Source organism: Peromyscus maniculatus, chromosome 12 (assembly GCF_049852395.1).
Source record: "Peromyscus maniculatus bairdii isolate BWxNUB_F1_BW_parent chromosome 12, HU_Pman_BW_mat_3.1, whole genome shotgun sequence".
NCBI lineage: Eukaryota > Metazoa > Chordata > Mammalia > Rodentia > Cricetidae > Peromyscus > Peromyscus maniculatus.
In genome coordinates this window covers 24106628-24132303 of record NC_134863.1, presented here as the reverse complement: position 1 = coordinate 24132303, position 25676 = coordinate 24106628, and the positions used below count along the sequence as shown (strand labels likewise).

At 48.5% G+C, this 25676-nt stretch overlaps 1 protein-coding gene across 11 annotated transcripts in view; it reads left to right on the top strand.

Annotated features, from left to right (window-relative positions):
- Positions 1–24521, top strand: part of Rubcn (rubicon autophagy regulator) — a 68021-nt gene extending 43500 nt beyond the window's left edge. For 7 of the 11 annotated variants that reach the window (XM_076548745.1, XM_076548742.1, XM_076548741.1 and 4 more), the window contains 11 exons: positions 1959–2169; positions 2591–2692; positions 16058–16115; positions 16646–16778; positions 17377–17522; positions 18134–18198; positions 18618–18856; positions 19423–19484; positions 19885–20038; positions 21219–21312; positions 21983–24521. In XM_076548745.1, the coding sequence (XP_076404860.1) occupies positions 1959–2169; positions 2591–2692; positions 16058–16115; positions 16646–16778; positions 17377–17522; positions 18134–18198; positions 18618–18856; positions 19423–19484; positions 19885–20038; positions 21219–21312; positions 21983–22161 (1443 nt within the window). In that variant the 3' untranslated portion in view covers positions 22162–24521. Of the gene's footprint in view, positions 1–1958; positions 2170–2590; positions 2693–4538; positions 4614–16057; positions 16116–16645; positions 16779–17376; positions 17523–18133; positions 18199–18617; positions 18857–19422; positions 19485–19884; positions 20039–21218; positions 21313–21982 lie in introns of all 11 variants that reach the window. The other 4 variants (XM_076548740.1, XM_076548739.1, XM_076548747.1 and 1 more) reach the window with 1 other exon arrangement.
- Positions 24522–25676: the final 1155 nt, after the last annotated feature.

Sequence of the window (25676 nt, the reverse complement as noted above, 5' to 3'; positions counted from 1 at the left end):
TGTGAACTGCGGTGAAGCCCAGAGAGCTCTGTCTAGGGAACTCTCCAGGGAGCCCATGCTTGTCATTGGTCCAGTGCTGCTCTGTGCAGAGACATTGCATCTGAGCCACGCGATTATTGTTCTTTGACTCTGTGACCTCACATAAATACTCCTTTCAGAATCAGGTTCTCCACTGATTCCTGGGCTCAAATATGTATAAATAACCTCTGTACACTGGTCTCTTATCCTGGGAGGTATTTACCGTACTGCTGTGTATATGGGTGTGTGACTCTGGGAAAAGCGTCTGTTAGGAATTCCTGGCATATTCTCTCCCTCGTTTCAAACATGATTACCTGGTTTCATTAGGTTAATTAGTAGCAAAGAGTGAATTGTGTATCAGCAACATCTGAAAGAGCTGCAGTGTCCAGTGGGCTTAACAATAGACACTTAACTTGATCCAGTCTGTAAACGACATTTTGTTGTTGTTTTTGAGGCAGGGTTTTACTATGCAGCCCAGGCTAGCCTCCTCAAATCTTAAGATTCTCCTGTCTCTGCCCTCTAGGGGCTGAGATTACAGGTGTGGGACATCCTACCTGGCCTCAGTGATTTTTAAAACTTCAAGTTTTATCTTTAGAAGTTAATTTAGTTCAATTTTCTTCATTCTTAGAAGTCACATCAGAATTCTCTAGGAGATCCAAAAGTATCTCCAAAGCTAGTGATGTTTCAGTCTACACACTGGGCAGAGCTTCAGATAGTCAGGCCACATGAGGCAGGTCTCAGTAACACACAGCATGTCCACGTGCAGCAGGTCTCAGTGGCACAGCGTGTCCACATGTGGCAGGTCTCAGTGGCACAGCGTGTCCATGTGCAGCAGGTCTCAGTGGCACAGCATGTCCACATGCAGCAGGTCTCAGTGGCACAGCGTGTCTGTGCAGCAGGTCTCAGTGACACACAGCGTGTCCGTGTGCGGCAGGTCTCAGTGACACAGCATGTCCACGTGCAGCAGGTCTCAGTGACACACAGCGTGTCCATGTGCAGCAGGTCTCAGTGACACAGCGTGTCCACGTGTGGCAGGTCTCAGTGCCACAGAGTGTCCACGTGCGGCAGGTCTCAGTGACACAGAGTGTCCACGTGCAGCAGGTCTCAGTGGCACAGCGTGTCCACGTGCAGCAGGTCTCAGTGACACAGCGTGTCCACGTGTGGCAGGTCTCAGTGACACAGAGTGTCCACGTGCAGCAGGTCTCAGTGACACACAGAGTGTCCACATGCAGCAGATCTCAGTGACACACAGCGTGTCCACGTGCGGCAGATCTCAGTGGCACAGCATGTCCACATGCAGCAGGTCTCAGTGGCACAGCGTGTCCACGTGCGGCAGGTCTCAGTGACACAGCGTGTCCACGTGTGGCAGGTCTCAGTGCCACAGAATGTCCACGTGCAGCACGTCTTATTGTACAGCAGTGTGGTGCTGTCATCTGCATTTTCTCAGTGGCTTGTAATGGTGGAAACGTTTGCTGCCACACACCAACAGGCCTGTGAAGGCGTTCCTTGGTGTGTAAATACTCACTTCAGTGTAGGGATGATGTTTTACGCCCACCCTCTTAAGGAACTAAAGCTCTTTATCATCTGCTGTGGGGGTCTGAACCACAGCTTTCTCCAAGCAGCTCCTTTCCCACCAGTGTGCCCTGTGCTTGCAGTGTGATGACTTTTTTTAACCATCATTTCTTTCATTGCATTGAGTGGAAATGGGGCTGTGTAGGGGCCTAAGGTTGGAACTGAGGTGATCTTGGGCTGACTAGCAAGAGCAAAGAGACTAGAACAGGCCGTCTGTCTGTCTGTCTGCTTTCCCCATAGCAGACCAGTGCATTTCCCCTGGTGGTTCCGGGTCTTAGAAGCTCTGCTTCCCCACATTGCATGCAGCAAGGTGTTCCGTACTTCCAGTCCCTTCACAAGCAACTTCCTCGGTGCCCTCCTTCCTCCAGGAGAATGCCCACTTCAGCATCTCAGAGTCCTTGATTGCCGCCATCGAGCTGATGAAATGCAACATGATGAGCCAGTGTCTGGAAGAGGAGGAAGTAGAGGAGGAAGACAGCGACAGGGAGATCCAGGAACTGAAGCAGAAGATCCGCCTGCGGCGCCAGCAGATCCGCACCAAAAACTTGCTCCCTGCCTACCAGGAGACTGAGCATGGAAGTGAGTGAGCCTGTGAACATCTGTGTGTGTGTGTGTGTGCCTCTTCACAGCGTCACAAAGCTTGGGGCCATGTGGGCTTTCGTCTCCGGTCTTCGTGTGAGGTGGTATGCCTAAGCTCAGGGTTCCTCTGCTGTCAGCAGGTTGTTCTGGGTGTTCTGTTCTTGTTTTTCCCATGTTTCCTACTCAGAAATAGTGTTCTTCCAGAATGGGTTTCTGAGGTGAGAACTAAGGCCAGGGGTCACAGATGGACTTCTCCAAAGTAGAGTGAAACAGCAAGAAGTCCAGTTCCATTCACAGCTACAGTCCCAGCCATGTTTCTGCTCACTTTCCTCTGCTCAGCTCTAGGTTCTTTATGTGGCATGGAGAGGGGGTGAGAAACCCTCCACCCTGTCCGTGACGATGATGGTGTTTAATATCACAGGCTTCCGGGTCACCTCCAGCAGCTCCCAGTTCAGTTCACGTGATTCTACGCAGTTCTCGGACTCCGGCTCTGCTGATGATGTTGATGAGTTTGAAATCCAAGGTAAGAATTGGCGGTCTGCTACAGAGGAGCTTTGGTCGCTTGTTTCCCTTCGTTAGGAATAGTGGAAGAGTGACCCCAAAGTAGATCTTCATGACCCACTATGGAACATGGTTAGTTATGGTAAGGATGGCTGCTCTTGCTAAAAACAGAGCCCTGTTAAAATTCACGCGGACATGAGCCCTGAAAGGAAGAGGGGGGTGGGCTATTGAAGTCACCCTGATTTTCAGTCCCCATGTGTTTATCTTTCTCTTGGGTCCTCACTCTCTCTCCCCCTCCAGCTCTTTGGGCTCAGCCCAACCACGCGAATTAGGATGCTTCCCTGTGCTCCACAACGCAATTGAAATGGTTCCAAAACATGTAAGGAGGAGTTGTAGAGGAATTTCAGGGCGGGGGCATAGGAATCATTAAAGGAGGAACCGTCAGGTTTACGAAGTAGAGCTTTAATTCCCGTCTTAGCGGTCTTAAGGCAGAACCGCAGGCTCGTGTCGGAAGCACCAGCGCAGGGGGTGGGGTGGGGGGCTGCCTCTGCCTCTGGAAGGCGGTCGGAGTAAAGCGGTTACGCTAGATCCTCAGAGGGGATCTGACAGCAGACCTGTGAAACAGTCTTAGGTCCAGCCTGGTGAGTCAGGGAGTTTACTGGTTTGCTGACAGGCTGCATCACCAATAATAATATAATAATAATAATAATAATAATAATAATAATAATAATAATAATAATAATATCACACCAGCATGAATGACAGCCTTCCAAGCGCTGCGTAGATGGAGTCCCGCCTTGAGCTAATCTCCCATTTCATATATAGTCTAGCACCTCCTGAGCCCACATGCAGCGGGCACGGGCATTACTCAGAGGTCGGGAAGGTGGGCAAGAGTGAACGAGGGTCTGATGATCTTCCATCCCGCTCTGTATGAAGGAATGTCAGTAGATTCCCTCTTGGGAGGGTCTCGTTGAGTTTAGCCGGGGATCAGCTGCCGTAATGTGGCAGTGGCTCCATCATGCTTGAGTGATACGCTTCACGGCAGCCCTATTCTGCAAACCGTAGATTTCTTCAGGGCCCAACAGAGAGACAAACTAGCAGGCAATAAGCAAAACGATTCAGGTAGAGAAGCTCTTCCCCATGGCAAAGCTGAGAATGATTTCCTCACCGAGCTGAATTGTCTGCACCCACTCCATTATAACACTGTAAAACGATAACAAACGGATATTTTATGATTGAAGTCTTCAGGGACCTCCTGAGTAGCCAGAGCGCTTTCCACTCAGAAATTCAGATTTTACACAACTTTGCTCTTTGTTCTGAATGTGTTTGATTTCTATTCCTGACAGTAATAGGAACTTAAAACCCCCTCCCCCTAGTTTGTGTGCGTTTTTTTCTAACCATAATTCTCACAAAGTGCACTCCTGTTGGAAACTGTTGCTTCAGTTGTGGGCCCCAGGGGTGTATGTAATCAGCTGAGAACAGAAATTCTCAAAGGAGACAGCCATAGGACGGGATTCCTCAGTCTCTAGGTCCCCGTCATCCTTTGCTGTGAGGGACTGCTCGAAGATTGAGATGTTTGCCATTTTCTCCAGCCTCTACACACGAACTGCCATTAGTGCCCGCACTCCATACTCAGTAGTCAAAACCATGACCAGATATTTCAAACGTCACCCTTAGCTTCTTAGGGGGTGCTTGAGGCCGGGCTGGTTTGGGGAAGTAGCAGGAGCTGTTTTCCAAGCCCACCATGCATGTGGGTTCCTAAAAGCTGCACAGAAGTCACGGCCTGATCCCGAGAACGTGTGGTATGGAATTGTCGGTCTCAACAACTTCCTCTCTAAAGGGCCCTCTTTGTAATTATTATTGCACAGATGGTAGACAAGGCTCTAACCTGACTCACATGTCAAAGGGTGGACTCTCGGTGTCAATGGCCTCCATGTTCTCAGGTAGCCGTGCTGGAAGTGTGGGTGTGCTTCTACCTGCATGTGTGTGAATGTTTGCACCGGCTTGTGTACATGTTTGATCTTGGGACCCTTGTCAAGGTTATGAGAACTCTGTGAACTAAAGAACTTACCAGAAAACACTAGACAATTCGGGAGCAATTCAGATGCCATTTTACATATGACTCAAGCTGTCCTTGCCATCTCCCCTCACAGTGATTAATTTTAGATTAGGTAGTCATGTGACTGATGGGGTCAAAGTTTAGAAAGGAATAGTCAAAACTGGAAAAACGGTTCTGTCTTGGATATTGGTGGATAAGAGCATAAAATGTATTTCATACTGAGTAAGATTTAGTGTGAAGCTCCTCAGCTTACTTTTTGAATGCCTACTAACTGTATAGAAATTCACAGGAAAGGCTCCGAAGCTACAGAGAGACTCTGTCTCAAAAAACAAACAAACAAACAAAAAAGAAATTCACTAAGTTGTATAGATTTTGGATCTGATTAATTTCAGTTTTTGATGCTTGTATTTATTTGCAATTTTTGTTTGGTAGGTTGGTTGCTTTTTTTTTTTTTTTTGTTCTTTTTTTTTGGGGGGGGTGTTTTTTTGCTTTTTGGTTTTGTCTTTTTGAGACAGGATTTCTCTAGGACGGTTCTAGTTGTCCTGGAACTCACTTTGTAGACCAGACTGTCCTCGAACTCACAGAGATCTGCCTGTCTCTGCTTCCCGAGTGCTGGGATGAAAGATGTGCACCTACACTGCCTAGTTTATTTGCAAGTTGGTTTTTTTTTTTATAATAAATGTTATATTAAAAAAGAAATGGCCAAGCCAGGCGGTGGTGGTGGTGCATGCCTTTCATCCCAGCACTCCGGAGGCAGAGGCAGGTGGATCTCTGTGAGTTCGAGACCAGCCTGGGCTACAGAGTGAGTTCCAGGACAGGCACCAAAACTACACAGAGAAACCCTGTCTTGAAAAACCAAAAAACAAACAAACAAACAAACAAACAAAGAAACAGCCAAATGAAGAATTTAAGTTCAGGGGCTGGAGAGATAGCTCAGCAGTTAAGAACACTTACTTCTCCAGAGGATCCAGGTTCAGTTACTAGAAACCACAACCACATGTAACTCCAGCTCCATGGGCTCCAACACATCTGGCCTCTTTGGGCTCTTACACACACACACACACACACACACACACACACACACACACAATTAAAAAATAAAAATAAGCTGGGTGTTGGTGGCGCACGCCTTTAATCCCAGCACTCAGGAGGCAGATCCAGGCAGATCTCTGTGAGTTCGAGGCCAGCCTGGGCTACCAAGTGAGTTCCAGGAAAGGCGCAAAGCTACATAGAGAAACCCTGTGTCGAAAAACCAAAAAATAAAAATAAAAAATAAAAAAAATAAAAATAAATTTGAAAAAAATTTAAGTTCAACCCACACCTTTAATTCCAGCACTTGGCAGGTGGATTCCTGTGAGTTTGAGACCAGCTGGTCTACATAGTGAGACCCTGTGTCAGAGAAAAATTTTAAAAAAGAATTTAAGTTCAGGTCCTGGACAGAAGACTCAGTAGTTCAGAGGGGTTGTTGCTCTTCCAAACTGGAGCTCAGTTCCCAGCATGCACATTGGAGCTCAGTTCCCAGCATGCACACTGGGCAGCTCAGTTCCCAGCATGCACACTGGGCAGCTCAGTTCCCAGCATGCACACTGGGCAGCTCAGTTCCCAGCATGCACATTGGGCAGCTCAGTTCCCAGCATGCACATTGGGCAGCTCACAGCCATCTGTAACTCCAGCGTCAGGAGATCTGATACCCTCTTCTGACATCCTGCAGGTAAATTTAAGTTCAGAGCTGTAGCTTGGGACACTTGCAAACAGTAAATGTAGGACAGAATGGTATACTCCCAGAAAGTAATCTCTTCTAGAGAACTTCATACACAATTAAGAGTTACTGCTATAATGTTTGACATTCAGGAAAATAGTCCTTAGGATTAACTGAAAGAGAATAAAAATTTTCTACTCAAAAAATTTTAAAACAAAAACTTGGTATTTTAATTACAAACTTTTAGTTTCATAATGCTAACAGAATTGTCTACGACTGCTAATAATGCGATCCATTATTTGAAATAATTATATGAGATTAGACCAAGATTTAGAGAAATAAGGGTAATAAAATGAGTTTCTTTTTGCTCTGCTTTTGAACTGTCTTTTCCATCAGAGCATATTATAAGGCATTCATACTGTTACTTGGCTTTCTTAGAATCCTTCTTCCCCAATCTTGGGAGCCTTAAAAGTTCAGTGTACATGAGACCAGCACAGTGGCTTGGTTGACTGAAAGTACTTATTGCCAAGCCTGAAAACCTGAGTTTTATCCCCAGAACTCACATGATGAAAGGAGACGACTAACTCCTGCAGGTTGTTCTCAGTCTCTACCCACACACCATGGTACACTAGCACTCACATGTGAGTGCACACACTCTCTAAATAAATCCACTAGAGGTATAGAAAACGTATGCAGATTGTTTACAAACGCAGATGGGATGACACCAGACCATCAATAGATAATCTAAAACTATTCCAAGACCTATATAAGTAGTTACAACCAAGATTACCATATCCAGAGAAGTTATCATTTAACATTCATGGAATAGGACTGAAATTGGGGTCCTCAAAACCCATGTAAAAGCCAGGCAGACATGATGGGAGGCAGAGACTAGATTGCCAATAGCCTGCTCTAGGTTTAGTAAAAGACCCTACCCAGTAAGTGAAGTGGAGAGTGATTGGGGGAGACACCCAGCATCACTTTGGGGCCTCTACATACATGTGCACACATACCTCACATGTAGACATCCATACACACACACACACACACACACACACACACACACACACACCAAAGAAACAATTCTCAGAGAAAAAAGAACTTCCAGGAAAAGCACAAACTAAAACAATGTATGGCCACCAAGCCAGCAGTACAAAGGAGTCCCCCACAGGAGAAAGACAGTCCCAGACAGGAAGGTTCACGAAGGGAATTGTTGAACAAAGAACAAGGGAAGAATCAAACATTTCCAACTCAGCAAGCCCCTCATATGTAAAGGGGAAAAGGAAAAGAACAAACAGTACTTGAACTAACCAGATAAACAATCGTCAAGATCACAGAAATCAGCAAGTAGCCCTCATTGGCTGCTGTATATGACTGTAGGTAAATGGTCAGCTCTCCAGTTCTGACATGCAGGCTGGCTGATGGGATTAAAACCAAGATCCAACTGTGTGTTGTCAAGTGCAAGCCTCACTGGCAAAGACACACGCAGAGATACTGAAAGTGAAAGGATAGGAAATGATTCACCAAGTAAGTAGTCGCTGAGAATAGGCAGATGTAGCTGTGCTCATACTGGACAAAGTAGACCACAAGCCAGAATTAACTGGAAGAGGTAAAGTCGCTACGCTACTCAGTAATAAAAGACACAAGAAAATATGATAATTATAACTGTCTTTATACTGAACACTGATGCATCCAATTTAATAAAACAATACTGGACATAAGGGGACAGATAGGTACACTAATGATGGGTGATTTCAGCACTGCTTCTAGTCAATAGATCATCCAGATTTTAAAGAAATCAAATAGAAATTTAAGAGCTAAACTTCACCATAGGTCAGAGAGATTTAATAGATGTCTATAGAATATTCTGTGTAATATGAAGACTAAAATTCTTTTTAGCAGTCCATGGAACTTTATCCAAAGTAGATCATGGTTTGGGCCACGCTGTGGCTTTGAATGTTAAGCATGACTGGTACAGATAAAGCAACAAATATAAATGGAAAAGAAAATCAACTTTCCTTTCTATTATCAGAATGGATTTAAACTAGAAATCCTGATAGTAAGAGATACTGTATAATGCATGGAGGTGACAACATACCCTTTTAGGACACATCTAAGGAAGGTCTAAGAGTGTTCATAGTGATGATCATTTATATTAGAAAAGCAGAGAGAACTCAAAATAACTTAATGATGCACCCCAAAGTCTTAGAAAAGAACAGGCCAATTCCTAGCTAGTAGACAAAAGAAATGCTAAAGGTCAAGGTAGAAATGAACAAGCCGGAGAATAAGGAATAGCACCAAGGGCCAAGATGGAGATTTGTTTCTTTGGAAAGATTAAGAAACCCTGGGCCAAACTGAGCAGAAGATCCAAATTAAGATTATAGAGGAAAAAGGGAGACATAAGAAGAGATACAAGTGAAATCCAGGTAACCGTTTGGGAATACTTGGAAAACTTAAGTTGCAAAACCATGGAAAATCTAGAAACAGATACATATGACACGTATGACCTCGACACGTATGACCTACCAAAGTCCTTACAGGACTCAGCAGGTCTGCACCGAACAGCAGGTCTGAAGCTGAATCAGAGCCTGGGAAACTCAAGGCACAGGACCAGGAAGACCCTCTCTGAATTTGATCAAACCTTTAAAGAAGAATTAAAAAGGGAAACTCCCCTACGTTTTGTCTTGTGACCTCCACTGACAGCACAGTGGTTTGGTGCAGGGAAGGGGAGAGGAGCATAATCCGAGGTCTCTCAGAAGTAATGATTTGGGCTAGAGAGATGATCCAGTGGGAAAAAGCACTTGCTGTTCCTCCAGAGGACTTAAACTTGGTTCCCAGAACCTTTACCTGTCACTCCAGCTCCCGGGGATCCATCCTGTCGTCCCAGGACGTGCACTTTCCCCCACACAGACACACATACATGCTCACAATTAAAAATAAATCTTTTAAAAGTAATGTTTTAAGTTTTGTGTCCTTGCCACACATAAGTTCCTAATCATGAAAATATAACCTAAAACGTATTTCTCTAGCTTTCTTTTTGGTTTTGGTTCTTTGTCATCTGTTTTGGTCTTTAATTGTCCTTATGTCAGACTCTTTCTGGAAAAGTACCATACCTCTCAGGAGCGATCTCCCTGATAATGTCCAGAGGTGTTCAGACATGCTTCCTTTCAATCTCCTTAAATAATTTCATACTATTGAAGATTCTTTTGGGATACTGTCTGTTGTTTTGAAGAGCATGACCGAGGCAACTCTTATAAAAGAAAGCATTTAATTGGGCTGCTTACAGTTTCAGAGGTTCAGTCCATTATCATCATGGCAGGGAGCATGGCAGCACACAGGCAGACATGATGCTGGAGAAGGAGCTGAGAGTTCTACATCCTGATCTGTAGGCAGAGAGAGAGACACTGGACCTGTCTGTTATGGGCTTTTGAAACCTCAAAGCCCACCCCCAGTGACACACTTTCTCCAACAAGCCCACATCTCCTAATCCTTCAAATCCTTTCAAATAGTGCCACTCCCTGGTGACTAAGCATTCTAATATATGAACCTATGGGGGCCACTCCTATTCAAACCACCACAGATACCTTGATTAAGAGGGCTATCAGGCCAGGTGGTGGTGGCACACGCCTTTAATCCCAGCACTCGAGAGGCAGAGCCAGGCGGATCTCTGTGAGTTCAAGGCCAGCCTGGTCTACAGAGTGAGTTCCAGGACAGGCACCAAAACAACACAGAGAAACCCTGTCTCAAAAAAACAAAACAACAACAACCAAAAAAAGAGCTATCGGAATTTATAATACCTTCAAGTAAGGTATTAGTGTCACATGGGTATTGATTATGATAAATAGATGAATAATCTGCATATTGCATAAAACTGATAAATGTAAAAAAACTGGTTAATTACTTTCCTCAGATTATGTCTCACTAATTAGACTATATGAATCCGAGTACTGGTAAAGAAAATGGACTTCAAAGACACTCCTTCTAGCAATATCGAATATAAACCTAGAGACTGCAGAGAATCTATTCATAAAGATACTTGTGCCCATTCGCATGTATTAGTTTAAAAAACAGATCTGTTGAGGTGTAAATTACCTAACAAAATGTGACCCCTACAGGTGTACAGCTCAATGATCTCTGGCAAAACTGCTGAGTGATGCAGCCTTCTGCATCATCTAGTTTGGGAGCACTGCGTCCCTTCAGGAAGATCTCCTGTGTTAGTGTGGCAGTTTCCCAGGGTTCCCACCCCCAGCCTCAGTTGACCACTAACGCATGCCTGCTGTAGATGTGCCCTCTCTGGACATTCATTGCACTAATGCATGCATGCTATAGATGTGCCCTCTCTGGACATTCCATTGCACTAATGCATGCATGCTATAGATGTGCCCTCTCTGGACATTCCATTGCACTAATGCATGCATGCATGCTATAGATGTACCCTCTCTGGACATTTCATTGCACTAACACATGTGTGCTATAGATGTGCCCTCTCTGGACATTCCATTGCACTAATGCATGCATGCTATAGATGTGCCCTCTCTGGACATTCATTGCACTAATGCATGCATGCTATAGATGTGCCCTCTCTGGACATTCCATTGCACTAATGCATGCATGCTATAGATGTGCCCTCTCTGGACATTCCATTGCACTAATGCATGCATGCATGCTATAGATGTACCCTCTCTGGACATTTCATTGCACTAACACATGTGTGCTATAGATGTGCCCTCTCTGGACATTCCATTGCACTAATGCATGCATGCTATAGATGTGCCCTCTCTGGACATTTCATTGCACTAATGCATGCCTGCTATAGATGTGCCCTCTCTGGACATTTCATTGTATTAATGCATGCATGCTATAGATTTGCCCTCTCTGGACATTGCATTGCACTAATGCATGCCTGCTGTAGATGTGCCCTCTCTGGACATTTCATTGAAATGGAATCATACAGGATGTGACATCCATCTTCCGTCCCTGCTTGTTTCTCTTTGTCTATTTTTGGTTGCGGTGTCTGACAAATTGGTTTGATATTTGGCGTCTGCCAAATTGATTGCATAAACTTCCAATTCTGGCTAGTGTTTTCACTTTGGGACTTAAGATTCTGTTGTTCTTATCCTCCACCCCGTGGTTCTCTGGTGGTGTAGCTTCCTCAGGCCTTCCTCTGTAGATTTTTTCTAGCGTTTCAGTCCTCTGCGTAGATGTATTTTCAGGTTCAATTAGGAGACAGGAAATAGCAGAGCAGTTTGAACAGGGAACGTTGAATGGTAAAACTCTCTCAGGGAGTCAAGGTCATGGGAGAGCAGCTTCTAAGGAGTGAAGAGAACCACAGAGAACACAGGATGCAGATGGCAGCCACTCTCCCTCGGTCTGCGATAGAGCAGCACCAGCCTGGATCCCAAGTCTGGGATCCAGGCTGCCTGGCTGAGGAGCTTCTGAAGTCACAGAGCTGCCTCGAGTCACATTGTGGATGCTGTCCGTAGGGAGAAGCCATGCCAGCAGCCTCCACTGGGAAGCCATTCTCAGTGCCAGGCAAGTGCCTTACCTCAGACCTCAGGCAGGAGTGGAAGGAAGGGCAGCCGGTGGAGAAGGACTAAGCCCCGACACTTCCCATACAGCTCTGCCAGATGTGCCCCCGCGGGAAATATTTGTGAGAGGAGCTGCTGATTGCACCCCGCTGTGGCTCTGCTGTGGGCACACTTCCCTGGCACTGTCCGCATGCACTGAGCTGTCCGCCTAGATAGGAGCACAGCCAACTGCAAGGACAAACTCCGTCCTCCCTGGCATCCTCCCAATGCCCTCTAGTGACGCTTAACTTCCCCCGGGAGATGTGTCTGAAGCACAGCAGACTGGGGGTTCTGAGGCAATAAACTGAAACCTAATATAATATATACAAAAGGTTATTCAGGAACTATATTTTCTGATAAGTAAAAGCTGCGTGAAGTTTGTGCTGGCTGGCTTTATGTCAGCTTGACACAAGCTGGAGTTATCTGAAAGGAGGAGATGCCAATTGAGAAAATGCTGTCCAGCTGTAGGGCATTTTCTTAATTAGTGATTGATGGAGGAGGGGGGCACAGCCTGCTGTGGGTGGGGCCACCCCTGGCTGGCAGTCTTGGGTTCTATAAGAAAGCAGGCTGAGCAAGCCATGAGGAGCAAGCCAGTAAGCAGCACCCCTCCATGGCCTCTGCCTCAGCTCCTGCCTCCAGGTTCCTGCCCTGTGTGAGTTCCTTTCCTGACTTCCCTCGGTGATGGACTGTGGTGTGGAAGTGTAGGCCCAATAGACTCTGTCCTCCCCGGTTGCTTCCCTCATGATGTTTCATCACAGCAGTCGTAAAGTAACCCTAACTAGGATAAAGTTTAAAGTGAGCAATCATTTCTCCTATTCTTTTCTTTTATTTTTTTTAAACAATTCTTTTAAAGATTTTTATTTATTATGTATACTGAAGAGGGCACCAGATCTCATTATAGATGGCTGTGAGCCACTGTGTGGTTTCTGGGAATTGAACTCAGGACCTCTGGAAGTGCAGCCAGTGCTCTTAACCACTGAGCCATCCCTCCAGCCCCTCTCCTATTCTTTTAAATCAGTTTTTCACAATAACAGTAGTTCTCCACTTTACAGTTCTCCTCTTTGAGTTAGCAATTACAGAAAACTCGCTGGCGTTGGATCCCCGGATGTGTTGGAGATCACTTTACCTGCTAAAAGGAAAGTGAGTGGGAACCATTATCGGTATCGCCAAGTCAATTCTGAAGCTCACTTCCTAGGTTTTACTTCCTCTGTTTAAAAATGTGTAGATTTTGCTGAGATGCCAGAGTGCGGCCATGTCTTCCCTGATCAGCCCTCCCACCCAGTAGCGCACCTTTCCCCTCATGTGACGCGGTTTTATTGTTTGTTTGTCTTTGTGTGTTTATTTTGTTCTGTATGTGAGAGCAGGTACATGCCACAGCATGCATGTGGATGTCTGAGGGCAACCATGTGGGTCCTGGGGTTTGAGCTCAAGTCCTCATGGCTGGCAGCATGCTGCCATCTTGCCAACCCCTGTTTTATATTTTATAACTTTCCCCAGTCGATAATAATTTTGATGGAAAGCATCAAAAGCACTTCAGATAAATTCTCTTGGGAAAATTATTTGCTTTTAAAATATATTTGTGTTTGTTCAAAAGATTAAGAAGACATTTTACAATTATGTTAAACTCCACTAGGAAGGTGCAGGCTTCTTTCTGTTCTCTACAGAACACTTCCCTCCTTAACTATTTTGGACCTTGGCATGCTTATATTGTTGTGCTCAACTAGTGGTCCATCCACGTCAACTTAGTCGTCTGCTTGAACTAACTGAGTCAGCAGGGTGCCCCACAGGCACAGTGAAGTCAAGGTGTTTGATGGGTGTCAGGTGCCACATCCACTTGGATATCCATGCTGCCTCAGCCCTCTGCTCTGGGGTAGGAGCCTTACCCCAAGGATTTGTGATTAGCTAAAAAGCACCTACCACAGACCTCCTCAGACCTTATATATCTGGTGGAAAAGAACAATACGCAGGATAAATCTAGCTGGATTATAGGTTTTAAAGAAAAGAGCATAAAGATTTAAAAAAAAAAAGACTTTTATTTGAATATGAAAAGCATAAATACAAAGTTCCATTCTGAGAAATGTATCCCTAGGTGATTTTGTGTGACTGTCATAGATCGTAGAGTTCACTTACACAGACTGAGACGGCTACTGTGTCTGAAATCCTATCCTGAGGTGATAGGATTTCGGGGGTCCACTGTCATATACACTGGCCACCGTGGACAGAAACGCCATTATGTGACATGCTTGTGGCTTTGTGGAAATAATGGTCTCCTTAGCAACTGCTATCGACTACCTCTTCTGTAATGTGTAACACTTTCTTTTATAGTCCGGACCTATATTGTCAAAATTGCTTAGTTCCTTATTCAGGGATGTCTCTCTAGGATTTTCTTTCATTTTTCCCTGTCACTCCCAAGCAGGATGAAATTTGCAAAAAAAAAAAAAAAAAATTAATTGCTTTTAGGCAGTTATTCATTCTGGAACTACTCTCTTGAAAACTTTTATATATTTGACAAAACAAGATTCATGTTCAACCCTAGCAGTATTTATGATCCCCAAATCCAGGATGCAAACCAAACAGTTGTGTGGCGTTTTTATCTTCTTCCCCACCAACACTAGAGGCAGTAGACTAGGCAGCTGGCACTGCTTTGGGATCAAGTTCAGACAGAAGTGTGACAGAAATGAGCACCTATTTGTCAAATAAAATGGTCTTTGTAATTACTAGCAAAATAAAAAATGGTTGATGTCTTGTTTTTATATGCTTTAAAAGCAATTGAGTGCTTGCCTATCACAATCAGGCCCCAGGTTTGATCTCCAGCACTTCCCCAAACAAGTAGTGTATGAAAGCTGCATGAAGCTTGGAAGCCATTAGTGTGTGAGCAATATTATTTGAGTTATGCTTGTGTCCAGAACTATGTATTAAATGCTGTAAAGCTCATTGAAGTAGACCTAATCTCATTTCCTCACGAGAGGTTTTGTAATCCAGTTGTAGAAACAAAAGAATCTATGTGCAGTTAAAAGCATGAGGCACAGTTGAGCTACTCATGGCCAAGTGCAGTGAGGTCACGTAAGCCCTGTGCTCTGCCGAGGGCCTCAGACACAGGAGATGGATCACTGTCGGGACTAGTTACGGACAAAAGGCCCTCTTGCTAGCCATCAAAGGAAGTGAGAAATGAGATTATTGAAAAGCCTTTCCATGACTTGGCTAGGCCCTGATAGCTTCCTCGAATATGACTTCTGTGGCATGTGGGCCAGTGAGGTCTCTGGGGCTCAGGCCTGTCTTTGGAGCTGTGCTTTGGAGAGTCATTTTTCTGTAATTATACAGGAGATTTCTATAGTAACGATCATGCTGACAGGTCCTGTGGAAAGCTGGTTACCAGGCTTCTCCAGGGAGTCTCAAGCCAGGGGGAAGTGCCCTTCCTCCTCCCTCGGCCACCAGACAGGAGTGAAACCTTCCCACGGAACTTTAAAGATAGAGAAGGCATCGAATATTCAGGGGTAACGATGAGCAGTTAGACAAGCTTCCAACTCCGCAGACATTTAATAGATAACCTCCGTGATCTGAGTTTTGTGTTGGGTGATGATTCTTTCATTAAAAAAGCCAGACACAGCCCTTACCTGTTAGGTGCTCTCAACACATAATCCTCCTGCCTCAGCCTTTCCAGTGCTGAAATTACCACATCAGTTTTGTGAGGATATCATTTAGGAAGCTTGAGATTTATTTGAAGGGGAGGCTTAGTCATCCTTGTGTTTGTGCCTATAGTGAGTGTGTCCCCGGGTGCCTGCAGATCCCTCTCTCTCACTGTTTTACACCAAACCCGACTGTGTTTCCCCCTCGACTTGTGACCACTTTGACCTCAGTGCTCAGCATGATGTCGCTAATTCATCCGGCTGTGATGTGGATGGAGATGGACTGGAGTAGCGTGTAGAGCCTCACCTGTCCGTACCCTGTCTAGGGCGTCGCACCTAGCTACCACCTTAGTGCTTAGCTGCAGCACCCTGTGATGGTCCCGGACCTTCTCTCCCTTTCCATTTCCTGCTCCCCTTATCTCTGGTTTCCATGCAGATGCTGATATCAGGAGGAGTGCGGTCTCAAACGGCAAAGCATCCATCTCCCAGAACTTGTGAGTGTTTTTTCATTCATTTTCATAACCTTGGGGGACATGGAGAAACGAACTCGGATCGCAGCCCGCGGTTGAGAAAGGCCATGGAGAAAGCCATCCCGTTTCAAGGAGAGGCAGGGTTCAAGTGATGGCCCCGCCTGGTGGTGGCCGTGCAAGGGAGAAAGACCTCATCTCTGAGAGGTGCAGTAGCAGTCTGACTGACTCACGTTAGAGACAGGCCGAGTGTCCATTCTGCAGTGAAAGAAACTGAACTTGAGAGAAAGGAAAATACAGAACTCTTAACTGCAGTACCGCCCGATGCTGGTAGGTGAGGTAGGGCCTTGTCTGTAGTCTCAGGACAATTAAGAAGAATAACAGTATTTTTTCACTGTGCATGTGTGTCAGGCGCTGAGTGAAGAAACGGAGCAGACTCTGGGTGCAGCCAGTGTTCCCTGAGCTGTCAAGTTCAGGGGGGTGGTCTCAGGCCCTGAAAGGAAGCACCAGTCTTCCGACTTCGTGCCCTCAGCTCTCCGCGGTTCTCTCCTTCCCAGCTCCCATTGCTTCCTGCACTCCACGTCTGCTGAGGCAGTGGCCATGGGCCTTCTGAAGCAGTTTGAGGGCATGCAGCTTCCAGCTGCCTCGGAGCTGGAGTGGCTGGTTCCAGAGCACGATGCCCCACAGAAGGTAGGCTCCTCCCACTCACTCTTCCCTGGGAGCCCAGGAGCCTGGACTCTCTGGTCCTGTGTTCCTTTCTCACATGGCCTCAGTCTAGAATGAACCTGTGCGTCTGTCCTTATTTGGGGACACCGTTTGTGAAAGTGTGTTGAGTGAGTGAATGAATGAGCGAATGGTCGCTTGCCTAGGATTTTCCTAGAAGTTGCTCCTTCACCGTCCTCTTCCATAGAAGAAAAACTCATGTTTTGTGGCCAACTTTTAGATGCTGTATGAAAGGGAATCATTCAAATCTTCTTTGCTCTGTAGTTGATTCTTTTAAGGCATGAGGCACACTGGCATAGGAAAGGCCCTGGGAAGTATAGGGGCAGCATCAACAATGGGTGCCAGCTCCCTAGAATGATGCTTCTGTTTGCTTCTTGGAACTCAAGGTCCTTGCTTCTAGTAGCCTGGTACCTACTAGTTGTTTTAACCAGGGTTCCTTGAATGCTCAGGCTGTGGTAATTCTGAAATGTGTTTCATTGTCTCTGCTCTTATCGTGGCCATAAGGGCTCACCGTATGTGTCCCCCCAGACTGTCCAGGCCAGCTCACACACACTTTTCCCTGCAGCTCCTGCCCATCCCCGACTCACTGCCCATCTCACCGGATGACGGGCAGCACGCGGACATCTACAAGCTGCGTATCCGTGTGCGTGGCAACCTGGAGTGGGCTCCGCCCCGGCCTCAGATCATCTTTAATGTCCATCCAGCCCCGACGTGAGTAGCCAGTGCCATCTGTGCCCTTTGGCAGAAGGGGTCCCCCTCCTTGTGAGAGCAAAGCTAACATCTCCCCTCTTGTCTCCGCCTCCAATTGTACATTCCCCGCAGTTCTCTGTACTTAACAGCATAGAAAGAGGATTCTCCATTTTATTTTGTTCTTCAATTCTTTTGGCCCTTCAGTTCTTTCCCATACCTATCTGGATCCCCATTCCCCACCCTGAACCCTGCCTTTTAAATCAGCATTTTCAGACTGTTGCCTTTCTCCCAGTACTTTGTGAGCTTACTAGGTTTTCTTCTCTTCTTAAGATGAATGCTTTCCTCTCCCATTGTTCTTTCCGGGTTATTATCCCTCATCTCTTGCACTTACACAGAACTGTGGTTCATATTGAGGATAATCAGTCACTGCCATGGGCCAGCTCTGTAAGTTCTAACCTCACAGGCTCTCACTTTACGTTAGTTCTCCCAGTAGAAACGAGTTTTGTCCAGCTCTGAAGTTGGTGAATTCTCGGCTCTCCCATCCCTAACGAGAGTCTGTCTGTCATCACCCTTTACACCTCTGAGCCCTGGGTAGCCGCCGTCTGCTAATCCCCTCCTTCGTCTTTCTGCAGGAGGAAGATTGCCGTGGCCAAGCAGAATTACCGCTGTGCAGGATGCGGCATCCGGACTGACCCCGGTAAAGCTTTGTCCTCTCCCGTGCCTGTCAGAGGTAACCTCGAGGAGGTGACAGCAGATACAGGGAGAAGGGAAGAAGGGCCTGGCGCAGGAGGGGAGGCCTAGGCAGGAGTTGGCAGTTGTGGGGAGTTACAGTTCTGAGGGAGCTGTTCACCACCAGAACCGCAGCCTGGGGTAACTGGCTCACTGCGGCCAGGTTCTTAGAGACCGGCTCTCATCAGCTCCGGCAGGTTTGGGCTCTTGGTGGCCTCCAGGGTGGGATGCAGGAGCCACAGACCTCATCATGGGGGGTTTTTCCAGCATTAGACATTCACACAGAAGTGGCTGGGAGCCACTTGGTCCCCCCTACCTGCCTCGTGAAGGTCCCCAGCTTCTGGGTGCACAAGTCCCATCTAGCCTTTGGCTCTCCGGGTGTCCTAGATTACATCAAGCGGCTGCGGTACTGTGAGTACCTGGGCAAGTACTTCTGCCAGTGCTGCCACGAGAACGCCCAGATGGTCGTCCCCAGCCGGATTCTGCGCAAGTGGGACTTCGGCAAGTACTACGTCAGCAACTTCTCCAAGGACCTGCTCCTCAAGATCTGGAATGACCCTCTCTTCAATGTGCAGGACATCAACAGCGCCCTCTACAGGAAGGTCAAGCTGCTCAGTCAGGTCCGGGTAAGATGCCTGAACAAGCCGGGTGTCACAGGTTCACACTTCTCCTCTCCTGGGCTCTGCTGGTGCAGTTTCCTTAACCTGACCACACTTCCTGTCACGTCGCCATTCAGGTTCTGTATCCTTTCTCGTCTGTCCGTTTTCCTGCGCTGGGGTTCGAGCCCAGCACTGGTACCCAGAGTAATAGCAAGCGCGAGTTCTCTACCACCAAGCCACACTTGCTCAGTTCCCGGGTACTTGTCCTGCCAGAGTCTCAAAGCCCCCAGCAGCTCTGGGTAGCCATAGGTAGCACTAGAAAGCGGAAACCGTTTCTACACTCACTGAGCACAGGAGTGGGAATTTGAATCCCAGAGTTCTGCGCGGCTGCCAGTGTGTCCGAGTGAGCATACTGAGTGACCCAGGGAAGGGCCTTCCCTCGCCAAAGGTCACTGGTGTCATTGGAGTTGACGTCGTTGACTGTGAGGTGTGAGGGCAGCCCAGCTCTGGCTGCCCCGTGCACAGTTTGCAGGCACCCGCGGGCCCTCCTAACAGATCCTCCTCTTTCCTCCACCCCTCTCTCTCGTCTTCAGCTGCTGCGGGTTCAGCTGTACCACATGAAGAACATGTTTAAGACCTGCCGACTGGCCAAAGAGTAAGTCTCCTGGAGGCCGGAGGCCTCTGGCCTCCTGTTGGCTCTGAGAGGAACGTGTCCCAGCAGTTGGCTCTGTTTTCCACGAGGAAGGGTTCGCAGTGTCCGAAGGTGGTCAATGGGAAGCCGTAGCAGGAGTTAGAGCTGTGTCCCCTCTGAGGAGGACTGTCTGTCCAGGGCCAGACACCGCTTTCCAAGCTCACTCTGCAGGGTTTAGAAAGAAAACACTCCTGTCCTTCAGGTCCGTGGTGTGGGGAAGCTGGGGTAGCCTGGGATACCTGGGCTGGCTGAACGTCACCCACCCCCCATGAGCTTCTCTCCTGCCCAGTAAGGATCTTTGTACTGTCACGTGCCATATGAAATGTTTATTGCCAACCCCCCCACTTCCTCTCATTTCCTGTAGGCTTTTGGATTCCTTTGACATAGTTCCAGGTCACCTGACAGAGGATCTCCACCTGTACTCACTGAACGACCTGACTGCAACCAAGAAAGGGGAACTGGGGCCCCGGCTGGCCGAGCTCACCAGGGCAGGAGCCGCCCACGTCGAGAGATGCATGGTGAGGAAGCCTTGCTGTGCCATGCAGTTGAGCCTGTGCCTGGGGCGCAGTGGTGGCCAGGGCTCTGGGCATCGAGCTCCAGAAACTTGACAGGGCCAGTGGACACTGGGAGACGCCAGAGGGCGTGCTGTTGGCTGAGTGAGCGAGCCTCGGGGCCTCTGAAGAACCGGGGGTTAGAGGACGGAGGACTGGGGCGCTGAGGCAGGAGGACTGTCCAGAAAATACAAAGAGTTAGGACGGGAGCTGATGCTGGAGTTGGGCCCGGGCAAGACTGAGCCGCCTTCACTGGAGGGTCGCCACACTCGGGGAGGACCTTTGCCGGGAATCTAGACCTGCTTCCGGTCAGGTTCCAAGCAGTTGGCTGTGTCAGCCTGGTTTCTTCTTTCCGACGTGAAGGTAACGCTTAAGTGAACTGTCCCCTCCTCTGGAGCCGCTGAGGGCTGAAGCAATAGCTTATTTGATAGCATTTCTGCAAATTCTATTACCCTTTCTGGAAATTATTACCCTTCATGGTAGGAGCAACACACTTCGGAGATGATGCTTTTAGATCTGCCCATCTCAGCTGCCCAGTCTGTGATCCTGTGGTGGGGTGCGGGTGTATGTGGGGTACAGGTATGTGTGGGGTGACTATGTGTGTGGGGTGCAGGTGTATGTGGGGTACAGGTATGTGTGGGGTGACTATGTGTGTGGGGTGCGGGTGTGTAGGGTGAGGGTGTGTGGGGTGCGGGTGTGTGGGTTGAGGGTTTGTGGGTTGAGGGTGTGGGGTGGGGTGCAGGTGTGTGGGGTGAGGGTGTGGGGGGGTATACTGCACTGTGACCGACCGGGAGGGTATTGTTTTGGGAAACGCCCTTGGTTTTACCTTTCATCTTAATTACTTGTGGTACATGCGTCAAGATGGCGCCGCTGCCCGGGCTGGGTGGCAGATTTTCGGCCCCTCCTCTCAGAACCGCCCCTTCCCCCTTGCCTCTTCGCGGACAGCTGCCCCAGTGCAAGGCTTCCCGGGCCTGTGTGATGGTGCCCAGCCCTGATCCGGCCCTCATGCTCCCAGGTCCAGACCTAGGCTGCACCCCACAGACAGTCGACCCCTTCACCCTGCCCGGTTTATTGACGGTTTGCTCACCTCACCGCGGCCACCCTGCTGGCCGGCCCCTCACTCTGCTGCCACCGCTTTCCTCCACAGCTGTGCCAGGCCAAGGGCTTCATCTGTGAATTCTGCCAGAACGAGGACGACGTCATCTTTCCCTTCGAGCTACACAAGTGCCGGACCTGTGAGGGTGAGGACGCTGACACTGTATTTGTGCGTTAATAAAGTCGCCTGGGGGTCAGAGCTGAGAGCAAGCCATTTAGCAGAAGTCCGGCGGCGGTGGTGGCACACGCCCTTCATCCGATCACATGGCAGGCAGAGTCTGTGTGTTCAAGGACACAGCCAAGCGGTGACCCGAACCTTTAATCTCAGTACGAACCATAGAGAACAGAAGGTCTGTATAGACAGGCAGTGACGAGGAAGGCATGTGGTTGGGTTTAGAACCAGTGAGAAGGCAGAACAGAAAGACAATAAAAAGACAGAACATAGGAAGTAGTTCTCTTCCTCAGGGGAAGGATGGCAGCGAGGGGTAAGAAGGAGGTCTTAGCTCTTGGCTGCTGCTCCATCTCTGGGCTTTTAACTCTGCACTTGGCTCTGTGTTTCTTAGTTAATATGACGGTTTAGAAGTTCATCTACAGGTGAGGATGGATGCTAGCATTGAGATAGTGGTGATAGAAGGCTGGACACAGACTGAATGGATTGCCTGACTCTGTTAGCAAGAGTATGGTGTGAGTAACTCCACCACCACCTGAGCAGGCAGGAGCTGTGGCTGAGGTGGCTGAGGTGGCTGAGGTGGTCGCTTGCCTCCAGCCTGGGATGAGACAAGTCATTCTCTTCTCTCTCTCTCTCCACCTGGACAGAGTGTAAAGCCTGTTACCATAAGGCTTGTTTCAAGTCTGGCAGCTGCCCCCGGTGTGAGCGGCTCCAGGCCCGGCGGGAGTTACTGGCCAAGCAGAGCCTCGAGTCCTACCTGTCTGACTATGAAGAGGAGCCCACGGAAGCCTTGGCTGTAGAGGCCACCGTCCTGGAGGCCACCTGAGGAACGCACCTCAGCCCTTTGTCTGAGGGGCTGGCTAGAGGCAAACGATAGAGAACTGAGCCACACCTTCGAGGAAGGTGCGGGGCCTTTTTTAAAATATATCGTCCCTGTTTATGACTTGTCTGCTGTCCGGGTGTGGACAACCTTTCTTGGTTGACGGGTCCAGTCCGTTGTGACAGATATCTGTGAGCACTGGGCGTTTCCATCAGGACTGCCACTTGGAGCGCCTCTCGCCAGGGGACTGGACAGACAGCGAGACCCAGCTCTTCCGACACGCTTGGCCTGTTCCACGAGGCTCAGATCTGGTGACGGCCGCAGCTCAAGGATCATTCCCACTCCTGACTCAGTTCCACAGCTTCTGAGCCAGGCCCTTCTCAGTCAGTGATCTTCACCTTTGCTGCCGAGACAGGAGGATGGAACTTTCCCTGTCCCGGTCCTGACAGTAAGACTGCGCGCCCCGAGCCAGGGAAGGGAATGGGGCTGCAGCGGTGGTCATTCTGTCCGACTCACTAGGCATTTGGGGCCAGGTAAGAACGGAATCGTTATTGCTCTAGACTCCTCAGAGACCTCCGGAGGCCAGCATGACCTCCTCGTTTCAAGTATTCCAGGCATAGGTGGCCACGAGCTGGCTCGTGTCCTCTGATGGGCCTGAAGCAAAGAACAGAACTGGGTCTTAGGCCAGGCCCGTGTGTAGCCAGCACCACACACACCAGTGAGGCTGCAGCCGGCGCCTGAGGAGATGCTATTCAGATAAAGGGTAATGGCCGCCTCTTGGGTATTGAGACTCTCAGCTGACTAGCTTGAGTGCAGGTGCACGCCAAGCTGAGGCAGGGCCCTCATGCCAAGCTGAGGCAAGGATAGAAACTCCACCCACCGTCTTAACCGTGGGCCCCTGACTGCTCTGTATGACTGTGACCATTCTGGCTCTGAGTAAAGGTGTGACCCGACTCCGTTCTCTGTCCCTCACCCGCCCCCCCCAGCTGGGGCCCTCCCGTTGGCTGATCTCTTGCCTTAGTTTCTTTTCTCGGAGTTGGGAGAAGCCTGCCCACTTAGGAGCATCAGCGACCTCAACGGTTTGCGAATGTGTCTGTTTGCCTTTCTGCCGTTTATGCACTTACCTCCTCGGCCTCGGGAATGTATGTCGACTCATCTGTTTCCTAGTACTAATTTTAACAGACTCCTCCCTCATCCCTCAGTGTGCGTTCTACGGCCTTTCCTAGACTAAGGCAGACACACGTTTGTCGTGGCGTTGGAATTGCCGCATCTCAGAGCCTGGCAGTTGTGGGAACTGATGCCCACAGTGCTTTTGTTCCGGAACTGACTGCTTCCGCCTTCCGTCTCCCTGTCTCCTTGTACTTGGTTGCTAGTAAAGTAATTGGCCCGGGCACTGCCCCAGGAGGCCAAACAACTGCACGTGGTTGGTGGACGGACGCTGACAGGTTCTGAGCTGGAGGGAACAGGGGTGTCCCAGAGAGACAGAGGGACGTTGCTGTAGCAGCCACCCTGAGCTCTAGCAGAGCAAGAGGAACATGTCAGAACTGGCCCGTGGTGCGGTTCCTCCGCCTCACGTTTGGGGGCTGAGGGCCGGATGACCAGGACCGTTCTCTCAGTTGGCGGTCACACCCAAAGCCGAGGCCAGGGGCAGTTTTGAAGGGCTGGCTAGAAACTCCCCTTCCTTCAAGGAGATTTAGGGTCGATCCCTTCAAACTCAAGTGTCACCGAGTCAGACCTCGGATTCCGACTCTGACTCCAGTTCCAGTCTGTGGCTGACTTCCCGTCCAGCTGCCCACTCCAAGTCACCACACTGGAGGGGACTGCCGTCCGCGCTCCCCGTCAGCACAGGCTGCAGCCGACCTCGGCAGTCTCACTGACTTTTCCGTTTCCCCCTCCCCGCCCCACCCCTGCAGATCACCTATCTTTCCGTGACCCCGAGTCTGCTGTCGTCACCGTCCAAGTGCGTGTTTATTTATTGGGGAGTCGGGGAGAGGGACAGAGGGGTGTCATGCAAGCACTTTGTCACTTAACAGTATCTGAGGGTCCCCTGCAGTGGGGACCCCGAATGCACTGAATGAGGTAAGGCGGAGGGATCATCCCCCCTCTGTACAAAGGGAAGCGTTTACTCCTGAGGTGGAGACAGCTCCAAGGCGCTGAGAGAAGTGGAAGCCCACGCTCTGCCCTCAGGAGGCTCTTACCAGCTCCCTCTGCCGAGGGTCGAGAGCTTTTGCTGAACTAACAGAAAAGGAGCAAGGTCTAAATAAAAACATCTGTTTGTGTACATCTTGTGTTTTGAACTGGATTTTCACCTGCTGTAATCTGTGCGCATCCTAACATGGCCATCTTTAATAAACTAAGGAAATTAAGTCTTGCCCTGTATTGACCTGCCTTGATGACTGTGGAATGCCATTACGTCTCTACCGAAAAGCAGCCATCTCTGAAAATTACCCGTGTGGTTCTGCGGCGTCTCCTCCACATGACTGTGTTTGTTAGTTGTTTCATTATTGTTGTTATGGTTGGTTTTTAAAGACAGGGTCTCACCGTGTATCCCAGACTGGTCTCAAACTTGGAATCCCCCTGCCTCTGCCTTCCTGGGGCAGGGATGATAGGTAGGTACACTGGCTCTTTAGATGTCTCATTACGCTCTCCCGCCACCATCTAAAACCAACACTTATCTCTACAAACCTAACCATTAGTGACTCAGATTTGAAAACTAGTTGGCTTTGACTTCCTCTGAGTCAGGTCACGTGTCTGGCTAGTCAGGCATTATCTCCTCCCCGCCACCTGTCCTTTTCTTTAAATGTGTCTCGTTCCGTTTCCCCGACTCCCCCACAAGTGCAGGTTCTCTCAGTGGTGTGGGGGTCACGTTGGTTTCTTGTTCGTTCACTTTCATCAAGTATCAGGTACCCACTATATACCAATTTTTGTGGTAGTCTGTGGGGCTGTAACAGAGAGCAGAGTGGAGACAGGCCCTGCCCATAAGGAAATGAAACACTTGTGTGGTATACGTTGCATAAAATCACCAGTGTGTGTATAGTCAGCCATGTGTGCCTCCAGGTCTTGAGAGCAGTCGATTAAAAAGCTGGACATGGTGACATATACCTGTAGTCCTAGCACTTGGGGGCCTTAAAAAGCCAGGGTATTTAGAAAAAATACAGTAAAAGCTATCACAAATTTAAGAACACACTGTAGCAATTATTTCCATTATATTAGAGATCATGAGCTATTATAGATTGTTTAAAATATACAAGTGATATGGATAGATTACATGCAAATACTAGGCCATTTTATATGAACAACTTGAGCACTGGTGAATCTTGGGGGCCCAACCAGTTCCCCAAAGCTCTACTGATGGCTGCAAAGGAAGAAAAAATGCTCTTTAAAACAAAACCAGGACACCGAATTGAGGCCAGAGAAAGGGGAAGCCCCCAAGAGGGATTCTGCAGCTCTTTCCCCAAGAATGCGGCTCAGAGGACAAGGACATGTGTAGGCAGGAGCTGGCATGTGTGGTTATCCTCAGA